General features: G+C 33.6%; 1 protein-coding gene across 5 annotated transcripts in view; it reads left to right on the forward strand.

Moving 5' to 3' along the window:
* The window catches only part of LOC135091706 (nucleolar and coiled-body phosphoprotein 1-like), a 71,385-nt gene extending 62,295 nt beyond the window's left edge, over positions 1 to 9,090 (forward strand). For 4 of the 5 annotated variants that reach the window (XM_063989632.1, XM_063989616.1, XM_063989624.1 and 1 more), the window contains 2 exons: positions 3,795 to 3,978; positions 7,214 to 9,090. In XM_063989632.1, coding sequence (XP_063845702.1) covers positions 3,795 to 3,978; positions 7,214 to 7,248 — 219 coding nt within the window. In that variant the 3' untranslated portion in view covers positions 7,249 to 9,090. The remainder of the gene's footprint in view (positions 1 to 3,794; positions 3,979 to 7,213) is intronic. The other variant, XM_063989641.1, reaches the window with a different exon arrangement.
* The last annotated feature ends 4,181 nt before the right edge of the window (positions 9,091 to 13,271 follow it).

Consider the following 13,271-nt stretch of genomic DNA (forward strand, 5'->3'; position numbering starts at 1 on the left):
GGGCTTTTTAAAATGTTCTATGAATGATTACTAAATATAAATTATAAATGGTAATGTAGATATGTTTGTGTGATTTACATAGGGATTACTTTTATAAGGCTTCATTAAGTCTCCCGTGCTTTTATTGAAATATGGATAAAGGAACTAATTTGCAGAAAACATCAAGGTTGAAAGAAAACCTTACTCTGTGCACCGTCGCTCTGAGGCCAAGCCCACAAGCTAGGTTAAGTTGTACGTAGTTGTGTCCTTTATAAAAGCAGGCAACCGTAAAGCTGCCCTCATACTCAGAGGACTGGCATCACGATTCTGTGAGGATAATAATTTGTGGACTAGCCTTAAGGTTTGGCATCATAGACGAAACCCCATACACGCTGACGATTGTCGTTAAGGATTGTTATTAAGATAGACAATGCGCCAGTCGTCTACGTGTGTAGGTATCACTCGCCACGCCAGTTGTTTGCATTTGGGACTGTCACACTGCCACTTTAGTTCTTTTGTGAAGATGACGAAGGATACGAAACTAGATTTGGACATTTGCAGAAAGCCATTATCTGCTCGCGTCTGCTCTCCCTACACGCAGACGATTGGCTTCACTTGGCCTGAAGCGACTGGCGCGAGCCTATCCCTACACGCAGACCTTTGGCATCGTTTTCTAGCCTCACGTGAATATATAACTAGATGTGATTCCATGAGATTTAATAATTCCAACTGATGATTGAAATCAAGATCCCATACACCTTGAGGATTTTGTGAGGACCGGCATGTTGACGTCAACCCGTGCAAAATCGTCCTCATCGTGGGTGGGCAACGTAGAGGCCGTTCACATCTGGCGTTGCATTATATTGTCAAGCCTTGTCTGTGTTATGCAGAAACTGCACATTCTAAATAAGCAACGTAATCCTTTTCACTTCGCTAAAAGGAAAAAAAAAAAAAGCATATTGCTTCTCTTGTGCTTTGATTTACCAATAAAATTCTTGGATATGATGGCATAACCAAATTTTAGATAAAAATGCGATATAAGTGAAACATCCACCGGTAAATAGATTTTATAACTATGTTACCCTGTAAAAAGTTAAATGTTTACTTAGTTCTCCACTCTTCAATGCAAGAACTCATTGAGCTATCATTGCCCAGGCATACTCCTCATGCTTCACAAGGATTAAGTATCAGCATTACTTAACATATCAATGTCTCATCTTCCCTCTTACCTTCTCTCATTTGATTTCAAACATTTCCTTTCCTGTCAGGAATTAATTTGTAGATCAGCCCAGGCTTAAATTGCCTTCACTCAAGGTGTGGTGGCACTCACTTGCACCGCAAATTCACATTATAAATAGACACATGCATACAATACTGCCCTTTCCATAAACTAGGTTTACTTCCCCTTAAAGGAGGAATAGCCAAGACAAGTTTAAAGGAGGAATGGCCAAGACAAGTTTAAAGGAGGAATGGCCAAAACAAGTTTATTCTTGGCCTTTATGCCTCAAGGGGACCCCCATCATACTGCACTGTATGGAGAGCATTCATTCAGCATATTTTTGTATTAAAGCAAAATATATTTCTACAAAAATTAATAAGGTAGATTGAAGCAGGTGATACACCACAGCTGGTGATCAGCTGGTGCCAAGCAGTTTGAGGAATCATGCAACACTGAAATTTATTTATTTCCAAGAATATAAAGATGCACATTGGGGATACTAAATTATATTTCTTTATGAATGCTAGGTGAAAATATGTTTTTCATTTGTTTATTTATTTGTTTTTTATTGTTTTTGCTGTTCCTCCAGTTGGCATATATATATATATATATATATATATATATATATATATATATATATATATATATATATATATATATATATATATATATATATATATATATATATACAGTATAATCTCTGAACACAGATTTAATTAGCTCAGGCAGGCAATACATATCCTGAAAATTCATATTCAGAAGGAATTTTTTCCATTTAAAAAAATTTAAATAAAATAATCAGTCTCAACCCCATCTCTAGTGTGCACAACACACAGTCACAGTCACTTTCTTCATAAAGAGAGATTATTCCTAGTAACTAACTTTTCTAAAACCATTATATGGAATATTATTAATGAAACAATAAATAATAAAGATTGTAATAAATAAAGAAAGAAGGGTGACTGGCCAGATTTCTTTGCAAGGTCAGTGATCTGTATGCCAGTCCTAGTTTTCAATCCTCTTTTGCTGCACTGCAGTGGTGATGGAGTTGTTTGTCCTCTTGCCTATGACCTCCAGCTTCTTTCCTGACATCATAGCAAGCAGAGGAAAACAAAAAGAACACACAAATTGCTATAACACCACAGGAGACACAACACACGTGGCAGCAGTGAGTCATGTGTGTGGATGGCTGGCAAACAGTATTGCCAGACAGTCTACTCTCAAAATTTCTAATTAGTATTTAGGGAATAACTTACTCCTAAACACCTGAGGCAGCACAATCATGTTTGGAAGAGAATCCATGTTCAGATTCAGGAAAATTTGTTTTCAGACTTGTTCATGTTCAGAGGTTCTCCTGCATAAGGAAATGCCATTCACGACCCTTCGAAAGCATGGCACTGAATGACAGTTTGAGTTAGGGAACATGTCAGTGATTGCCATTACAAAGAAAATTATTGATGATGAGGCACTTCAGCTCATGATGAGGAAGTAAGAACAATGATTTATGAGATTTTGGTTTAAGGAGAGTGTTTTGCCTAAAATGCATCTGTAAAACTCATACATATTCCATCATGCATATTCATAGCATATTACAGACTTGATGATTTGTACATCGCTGCTTCAGTTTTTTTTTTTTTTTTTTTCATAAGATTATATGATCATCATCTTTGTCATATCCAGATTGAAACAGTTTTGCTTGTTTGCAGAACAGTAGTCTGTTTGTGTTTGGTTATTGGCCAAAAATATCAGATTTTAGGCTCTTGCATGTGAAATGAGTATAGGGAAACAGTGATTATGTGGCTTTGTTACTAAATAGTAATTTAGATAAAAATATGCCACTCTGCTGTTAATGTGTTTTATGTATTATATATTGAAAAACCTCTACCATCTAGAGATGCAAAGAGCAATATATTTGTAGCCAAATTTTTTTCACTACTGTTCTCAGCAAGTTTTCTAGTTTGTGGCACTGTTGTTGATATAATGAGTCTTGCAATATGAGTGGGAGAAAGTGGAATTTTTTTGTACCACAAAAAACTAGAACTTTTGCAATTCATTACATTTATATTATTTTATATCACTGGATTTTTTTTTCCGGTAGATGTACTGTATTTTGGACAGGGTATGTACAGAATTTATGCATCTTTATTTAGATTATACTTGAATTATTAAGAGTTTAAGTAAATATCACTAGTTTCCCATAGTTTTGCATGAATTCACTTCCATGTGAGGGATTCTGTCTTACTAGGCTGGGACTGGAAGTTAAGTACCGAAATTATGCTTATATGAAATGAGTAAGCTTCAGGCTTTCTATGAATTGCTTTCCAGCTATAGTCAGCAGTAATGCACGATTTTTACTTATTTTTGTAGGGTTGTTTTTCTAGGAACAACTACACTTTGGGTACTAAGAGGCACCATACTTTGAAGGAATCTTAATAGAATATACTATATTCATTTAAAATGTATTAATCTTTTATGCATCACTCTAAATACTTTAATATTTTTTGTGACTTTTCAGCATATCATTTGCATGTATGTTTTCTTATGTCACTCATTGGCTTTTGGGATCTTTCACTGTGTGGCAACTTGGGCAATGAAGGGCACAGGTGGCCAGGCCTCTCAGTCACCTCAGGGAGAGCAGGTGCCACAGGTCCTGATACACCTTAGAAGCCTCAAGCCCTCCTTGCCTAAGGGCCTAGGGAAGAGCTTTCAAAAGGCCCTCCCATCCATGCCCAAGGTTGCCCCTATGAATCTTCCCAACATTGGCCAATTCATCCCTAAGTGTGAGTGGGATGAGGCACCTCCTCTTCCTGCTTGTAGGATTTTAGCACTGCCAGAAGCTAGTGCATATGAATTATGATGAAGTTAAAATTAACTAAGAAAAACTCAGACCCATCAATATTATATGGGCCTTTATATCATATTGTAGAGTAAAACAGACTACAATGTAATTTTGCTGTATCTGTCTACTTGAGTTTGGTACATACTGTTTCAGGCATTCCAGTAATGTCTGCTTAATTCAGTATCAATTCTATTTTTATGAGTAAAAATAACTTAGACCTTACTGAAATTCTGAACATTTAAACAGAAAAGACAACAGCCAAGAAAACAGGACTCTACTGTCTCTTTCTTATACACCCTCCTCCTCATTTTTCATAAACATGTCTTCATTAAATATACACTTTGTTTCTTCATAACTTTTCTCTGATTCTCAACATTGTCACCATCACACAGATAATTTCTTATATGCACATGTGGTCTAGTGCCTACAGTTAATTATCTCTAAAGATTCTCTCTCTCTCTCTCTCTCTCTCTCTCTCTCTCTCTCTCTCTCTCTCTCTCTCTCTCTCTCTCTCTCTCTCTCTCTCTCTCTCTCTCTCTCTCTCTCTCTCTCTCTCTCTCTCTCTCTCTCTCTCTCTCTCTCTCTCTCTCTCTCTCTCTCTCTCTGAAATATACATACTATACATATATACTTACATACATATATGTAAGTACAGTGATCTCGACAATGTCAGTAATGCATTCAAAAGCCTGCAACCTATAACAAGGTGACATTTGGTCCCAAGTGATCTGTAAAAACATGAAACAACTTTCAGAACATTGTAAAATAATTTTGTCAGTTATTATCAAATACCAAGAGGTAATGTTGAGCAAGTAAAGAAGTTGGTTAATTTTTACCCTTTACTTAGTAAGCTGTGCAGGGGATATGAGTATTGATAACCAAACACCTCCTCCACATATCAACACTCCTCTCACCAACTCTCTCCACCTTCACTCCTCTATCCTGTCTTATGAATGAAAAAAATGTCAAACTGATCAGTTAAACTGATACCATCATCAACATCCTCTATGACTTGATCATCATTATCTATTATTATAAGATATATGAGATAAATTATACAATATTAACCTGTGAGTGGTTATTGCATGTCACACTGACACATTCCAGGCACTGCCTTTTCTTTCATTCCAAGGTTTATTTTTGTCATCTCCCATTGCTGGATGAATGAAAAAAAAAAAGTGTGAAAGGGAGAAAAGAGACAAAACTGAAAGCAAACATGATGGCAGTAAAAAGGCAATGCTTCTTTATAAGCACTTCCAGCCTCACAACAACATACACATACACTTGCCTTTGTCACCATTCCCTGCATCACTAGAGGAATAAGGGCAAAACAGTTAGATGAAGAGTGGCAGTGAAGCACATAATAACCACCCTTACTCTCACATAAACACACCTGCACATGCTCACTGGTTTGTATTATCTCATTTTATCTCATGTAACCCATCTGATGATCACTGAAAAATGGAAATTAAGTAATGGAGGAAATTAATCATGCTGCTAGGATAATTGATGGGCTTGACTTTTTGTCACTTGTAATGGGGAATAGAGGAGTGAGGGTAGAGGGAGCAGGTGACAGCAGCAGAAATGAGTACAGGTGGTGCTTGAATACCAACACTCACTTAACCTGCACACTTTATTGAATAAAGGGTGAAGATCAGTGAAACTGTATATTACCTCAACTCTATTTTATCTTTTGGTGTTCAATAACGACTGACAACAAAAAATCTTGTAAGATGTCATTAACATGGCAGCTGAGTTGCTGGGAAAGATCTTAATATATGAAAGATTAATTCACTTTTGGTGTAAAAGTATACCAAGAACAGTCAGAAAGTTTCTTAGAAAGGAAACATTCATAAAGTGGGAGAATGTGATTGCCATAAGAGAATTAAGGTGGCAATTGACTGAGGTTGCCAAATCCAAACTCATACAATGGGAGATTTTATCATATTTCAGGTACAAAAATTCCCAAATAAAACTATGGCATTGTGGATGGTGAAACTCATTGGGCTGGGTGATTTACTGGTAGGAAAAGGTGGAAATTATTGGTCCTGAACCTCTTGGTGATGGCAAATGTTTATTTTCAGTAGAAAAAATTGAAAATATGCAAGGAACACCTATAGCAGTAACCAGAAGGTGTTGTGCATAGGTGAGATGCATAGGTGGTAAGGTTGGAAAGATATTGTCTGAATCTTTTTCAGAAGAATGCTACATTTTGATGTGATGATATTCAGGCCTGATGTTGTCGAGATCTTGTGTGTTGATCTGGAAAATGCATATGTGTATGTAAGTCACTAAACCTAGAAATACGAAACATGAATTTACTCAGTATCATTTTGTATTTGTTTGTAATGTACCATGTTTTCATATGTAGGTTATTAAAAATGCGACTGATTCAGCAGCAGCACATTATCATGCATTAATTGTTCTGTATCTAAGATTAGTTTCAGATTGAGTTTGCCTTTGATTATGCTCCATAGGTGATAAAGTGTAGAATTTTTGCTCTGTATTGTTTTCCCACTTCATAAGATACCACTAATGTTAAGATGCACTTAATGCAACAAATTTTTTTTTTTTCTTTTTTAATGAAAACATAAATCAGATCCACTGATATTTGAGTGCCAGATTTATCTTATGAGTAGCAGATCTGCTAGAGAAACCTTTGGTTACAATATTTATTCATGTCTGACAAGCTGTATAATGGTTTGTGGAGCTTGAGTGGATCAGGTGAGTGTGACCACAAAGGAGTCAAATCTTACCTGAAAAACTGTGTTAATAGATGTTCTCAATGAAATATTTCAATATATTTAGAAAATTCATTTCATATGAGGTGGGAAATACTGTGATTTAGTGTTTTAACAATCACTTTACAATATGGTACATGATTAGAGGGCTAGAAATTTTGTGTTGGTTTCCTGGACTTGACCATGTACAGTACATGAGTAGTTTATGTATCAGCAGTTCTGTTGGGATTGACCTATTTTTTTCTTATTATTTTATTTGTTTATTTATTTATTTTAATTTTTTTTTCTCTCATTTTTTGCAGTCTCATGTTTTTTTTTTTTAAGTCTTGAAATTTGTCATGTTGTTTTTGCGCAACAAGATCCAATTTTAATTAATAATTTGCTTCACATAATGTGTTATGAGATTTATCTAACATGTTGTTTCATACATTTCAGGGGAGTCCAGAGGATCTAATCAGTCTGGACAATGATTCCTTCTTGAATAGTCTGGAGTCCATGACTATCCAAAACTTGTGGACTGACAATATTCGCCACACTAAATTGTAGCCCCTCGCCTATCCATATTCTTCCTGTGCTTGCCAGAGAGAGAGAGAGAGAGAGAGAGAGAGAGAGAGAGAGAGAGAGAGAGGAAATATTATCATAAAAAGGTAAACTACAGATAAGTTTTCTATGCTTTTATGTTACCAAACTAGATATCCACATTGTTTTTTTTTCAGTTGTCCAGCTTGCACATGGAAGTATGGAAAGAGGTTATGTGATGTTGAAGATGATCTCTGGTTGGTCAGTTCTGTACATGATTATGAGTAAGGTATTTACATAACTGGTGGTGAATGTGAGTCACATTCCTGACTAATGTAGATGTGTGCAAGTTAATGACCTTGAAATAATTAGTTTCCATAGATTTTCTGAAATTTTATACATAAACAAGTGACTTGTGCAGTATTTTTCCTAAAGCAATAGGATGCTCTCAAGAAACCTGGATTTTATGGAGTAATCTTCTTTATTTGGTATGCACCAATTGTCTTAAAGGAATAAATTTTTACATTTTTTAAAAAGCATACATTATGTTGCAAATTGCAAGAGAAATCTTACATTTTTTGCATGTGGCATAAAGCAGCTAACTAATCATGGTGGAATAAAGCTGTTGAGGAGAAAATGGTAATTGCACTTATACTTTCAAGTTTTTGGCTCTTTGTTACTGGAGTCAGAAGAGAATGACACCATCACTTTACAGGGATTATGGAAATTAATCATTTACTGCTTTATAGCTTTTTGCTTTATTCAAATAGCCTTCCATGGAATGTATATAATGTGATGGATAGGGAACAGACAAAATACACAACACTTTTCTTTTTTTTCCCACTTGAAATACTGAAACACTGCACTCCCACATTACTTAAGAGTGTAAACAAAGGAAGTCCAACACTGTACTGCAATTGTGTTAACATTTTGTATATAGTTGTTCATAAATACTGATGCATAGACCAGTTATTCTTAAAAATGTGATCTGCTCTTCCATGGACTGATATTTTAATTTTTTTTTTGAGTCATGAAAAGAGAGGAAATATAATTTATGGACATGGCTAAGCTTACTTTACATTTTGAAAATAAATATGATAGCACTTCAGCCATTGTATGTAATTTTCAGCATAATAGAAAAGAACTTCTGTTCATAGTCTAAGGAAAGCCATGAAATGCAAAGTTATGTAAAAATATTATTGTATGATTAAATACAACAGATTAAATTAAACTAAGAGGAAGGTAACACAATATTTAAGAATCAAACAGAATTAAACCTTTTGACACATGTTTCTGTAGCTCCACTGATACTCTGCATCACAAGCCATACCTGACTATGAATTCTAACTCCAACAGGTCAATGTGATATTATTCTTAGAACTTTACCATTCAAATCATTCCACAAGAATAGGTGTGTTCTGAATTACCTAATTCTTATTATCTTAAATTACCAAATTGTTTTCCAATGATGATTTTTTTTGTTTTTGTTATAATTCAAAGAATTTTATTAATTAAAACAAAATATAATCACAAAAGATTTGAATAATTTATGAAGGTTATATTAAGTGGCTGTAACCTCAGACAGCCTGTGTGTTATCAAGGCAAATTTCCATAAACTGTTCCATATGAGAATGACATTAGAGTATTTTCTCTTAAATGAAACTAAATGTCTTATGAAGTGGCCAGCAGATCTTAAACACTCAGGAAAAAATCAAAACATTGATTTTTTTTTTTCCATTATAGCAACACTGGCATATCTGCCACATGCAAATATATTAAACATTTTTAATTGAGTGCCTATTGAACTGAAGGATAAATACATACATCTATATGTACTTACTGAAAATATGAATGTGAACAGTTATACTTTTCATAAATGTTTATTCTATATATGTATATTCATATATTTTTTGTTATATATATATATATATATATATATATATATATATATATATATATATATATATATATATATATATATATATATATATATATATATATATATATATATATATACACTTCATACATATATACACATATAAAGTTACAGTTATAACTGCTTATGTGTTGTTAAAATAGTAATGTGGCTGTTTAGGGATGGTTCAGTACAGGAATCAATAGTGTATATGCAATAATTTTTTGTGTGAGTAAGATATGTCACATGCGACAAGAGCAGTACAACTGGTGTTAAAAGTTATTGTAATGGTAATGTAAATACAACTCTGCACTTTTACTGCTTATTATGAAATATGAAGTTTATCTTCTATTATTATTTTCTTCAGTATTCATATAAGGAAGACATTTCAAATCTTTTTAATATGATCACCATCCTCAAGAAAAAGTTTTAGAGTCAACAGCTATTTTGAAATTGATGTCACTCTCAGTGTACAAAAATGTTTTTGGTATAAATTGGTTGACAGCAAAGTTTACCAATCATTCAACATTATTATTAGTATGTGTACTATACCAGTGTAATTTGTTTGTTCTTTTTTCACCTAATTCATATATAAAATATTCAACTTGTTGTCAAGCTTAAAGGGATACTTTGAAATGAAATATTTTCCAAGGTGAATTTCATGGTAATTTTTCTCATTGTTATTCCTGGCCTCCCTTTCTTTTCATCCTTAATTGTGTTTTACAGTTTAAAGGCATTTAAAGACTTTCACAATTGGAAGTGAAATATATGAAATGATGCATTCAGTAGTTAACAATGTTCAAATCACTGAGGACTGACTAGCTTGAGCCTCTGAACTATGTATACTGTTGTAATTATGCATAATTCAGTCTTGATATACATATATCCTTAAATGTGTGTGTGTGTGTGTGTGTGTGTGTGTGTGTGTGTGTGTGTGTGTGTGTGTGTGTGTGTGTGTGTGTGTGTGTGTGTGTGTGTGTGCGTGCATACATGTGTGTTTGTGTGTGTGTGTGTGTGTGTGTGTGTGTGTGTGTGTGTGTGTGTGTGTGTGTGTGTGTGTGTGTGTGTGTGTGCATACTTTCATATTCAACTCCACCTTCCCATAAATGACAGTATATGTAGTTTTATGTGAGCAAGAAACATCTATCATTGTAAAGTTAGAAAATTGCATCCTCCAACTAGCGAATAGAGGGAGTTATTGCATAGTCCCTGAGAAGACTTCCTCCAGCCTTACCAGCCAGCATAACAGTACAGCCAGTACAATGTTGTTCTCTATCATGATATACATTTACTATATATGCCAGTAAAATATATCCCATGGATTCATATTTTATCAGAATTTCTTATTATTTAATAATTTTTTGTTGAAAATGACATGAGAGATCATCATCAAAAATCCATTCTCAGCATGAAGTATTTATAGCAGAAGAAAACGTTTATAGGCGTATCAACTCACCATCTCAGTGGAATGTAAGGAGGACATTAATTATTTTATACAAATTGAATTTTTACCATGGCCTATCATACTTCTTAATTTTGTTCAGATACTGTATGTACCAGTAATATTTTACAATGAACAACTTTGTAATTATAAAAAATGAGATTGAGATTATGTTGAATATCGCATGAACTTGTATTGTGAACAATCAACAGGTTCTCAAAGTTGGCTTAACTTACCTCAGATTTGATTTGTATGTATAATTTAGTCAGCATAGACTCTAGTCAGTACTCACTACCGAGAATGATTTCTTGCTATTTCACAGCTTTTTTTATTTTATTTTATTTTTATTTATTTATTTTTCTCTCTCCATTATTTTGGGGCATTTGTAAGCACTATAGGTTTTCTTTATTAGATATTTATGAAAATTTTCAGTCTTGCATCATTATTATTATTATTATTATTATTACTATTATTACTATTATTATTATTATTATTATTATTATTATTATTATTATTATTATTATTATTATTATAAGTGTATTTTTCATGTAACATATTTTAATTATTTGTTATTGCCTTCATCTTGGTGTCACTGCATTTATTTTGAAGAAGACAGTTTTTTAAATGAATAGAGGAAAACAGTCTTAATCTTTACATCAATATACAAATTTCTGATGTAAAAAGTAATTTTAAGATTTTATTATAACCTGCAATCCAATTTTTAAGGATTAGAATAGGAGGTGCAACAGAATATGTATACTAAACAAATCTCAGCTCACAGTGGCTTCACTCAGAAGATGCAGTGAAGGCAGATCACTGCACATTCTGGTCACCACACTGAGCAACTTCCCAGAAGTTGCAGTGCTTAATATTGTAGATTACCATAAGTGATGGATTTATATTGTATGATGTTTTACCTTATATATATTTAAAAGAGTGGTAAAGCCAAGTTCCTTTTGAATCTTTTAAGGATTTAAAAAGTTTATATACAGACAGCCAAGAATATCTACTTAGTTTTCTTGGAGACAATGCAGAACTTTTTTAAGTCCATGATTTTATCACTTCTCAATAAAGAAGAAAATATGAGAAGAATTGAAGGATTTGGTGCAATGCTTCTTTGTAATGTGGTTTTAAATTTAACATATACATACACCTATAAATACTTTCTTTTTATTTATTTATTTATATTTTTTTAGTAATATACTAGATTTGGCAAAAAGAACAGACTGTACCCTCCAATGACTGTGTAGAGTGCAGTAAGAGCTGTTGTTTTTAGAGACTACTCTGAAGCAGATTCCCTCTTGATAGTACAGCTGGTTATCTCTCCTTAAGGTAGAGAAAGCAGCAGTAGTACCAAACTAGTTACCCCAGTCATCCCACTGTTGTGACATGGAAAGTGTGTTCATGTCTCATGTTCCTAATGCTTTTCATTTCCTTATCCCTAATTGTTATCTTCCTGGTGTTGGGGCTAAACATTTGCTAATTATACATATAAAATCACCAACTACAAGCAGATTAAGAGGTGAATAAAGATTTGTTGGTAGTCAAGATCTAAATCTTGAGACAGCAAAGACAAGTGTAAGTTTAGTCACTTGCATTCACTATGCAGTTTGTTGACCATGCAGTTTGTTACCGCTTCCTCTCTGTCCTCAGCCAAGTTGTCAGGGATACTTTAAAAACAGAATCCACCTCAGAGGACTGTCTCAAATATCACCATCTTTGGTTGCACTGTACACATTTCACTAGATGACATGGCCTATCCTCTTTGTGGAGTCTGTATATGCTATATCGTAATTAGAGAATATATAAAATATATTCTCATGTTGGCTTCCTCTAGTTTATGTTAAAAAAAACCTACTCCAAAACACTTGCTTCACTTCGGTGAGTACAAAACCTGGGCTTCGACATGTGATATTCACCCGATCCGATATTGCCAGTGACTTGAGAGAGACCTCATTATCTGCTGCCATTTCCATGTTGGCATTGTCAGACAAATAAGTACTATACAATAAATAAAAATCCTACTACAGCTTAGCTTGTGTCATATAGCAAAATTAATTAATTGTTTATCCTTTAGTAAATAAAAGTGTTCAAATAAAATGCTGACCTGAATGGTTTGGTAAGCAGGTCATATGAGTGTCTCCATAGTCAGGCATAAGTATTCATTACTATTTCTATATCCTGTTTTTGATGTTTACACGATGTCCTTTTTCAGACCAAAGATGTATAGTTTAGAAACAAAGTTAAAAGTATTAAAGATTATGGTCATGCATCCTGTATTTCACATCCTTATTTTTTATTTAGTTATTTTCCATTTATGTATGTGTTTGAGAAAGAGATTGATATACAAAAACAAAAACAAATAATGATTTAAATGTTTTCTGTTATTATTATTGATAAATCAATAACATTTTTATTCCACTGAACAGAACATATTTGTACAATATGAAGGAAGGTACTTTTTTTCTAATAGGGATGTAGTGTATCATACTTTTTTCATCTGCTTATTTTCTCTGCTTGTTTAATGATGTAGCTCCCACATGCTACATATGGCACTCAGCAAGTTCCTTTATTGTTAAGTGTTCTTGGGTTATTTCACTTTTATGTTATTTCAAACT

Source organism: Scylla paramamosain, chromosome 3 (assembly GCF_035594125.1).
Source record: "Scylla paramamosain isolate STU-SP2022 chromosome 3, ASM3559412v1, whole genome shotgun sequence".
Classification (NCBI taxonomy): Eukaryota; Metazoa; Arthropoda; class Malacostraca; order Decapoda; family Portunidae; genus Scylla; species Scylla paramamosain.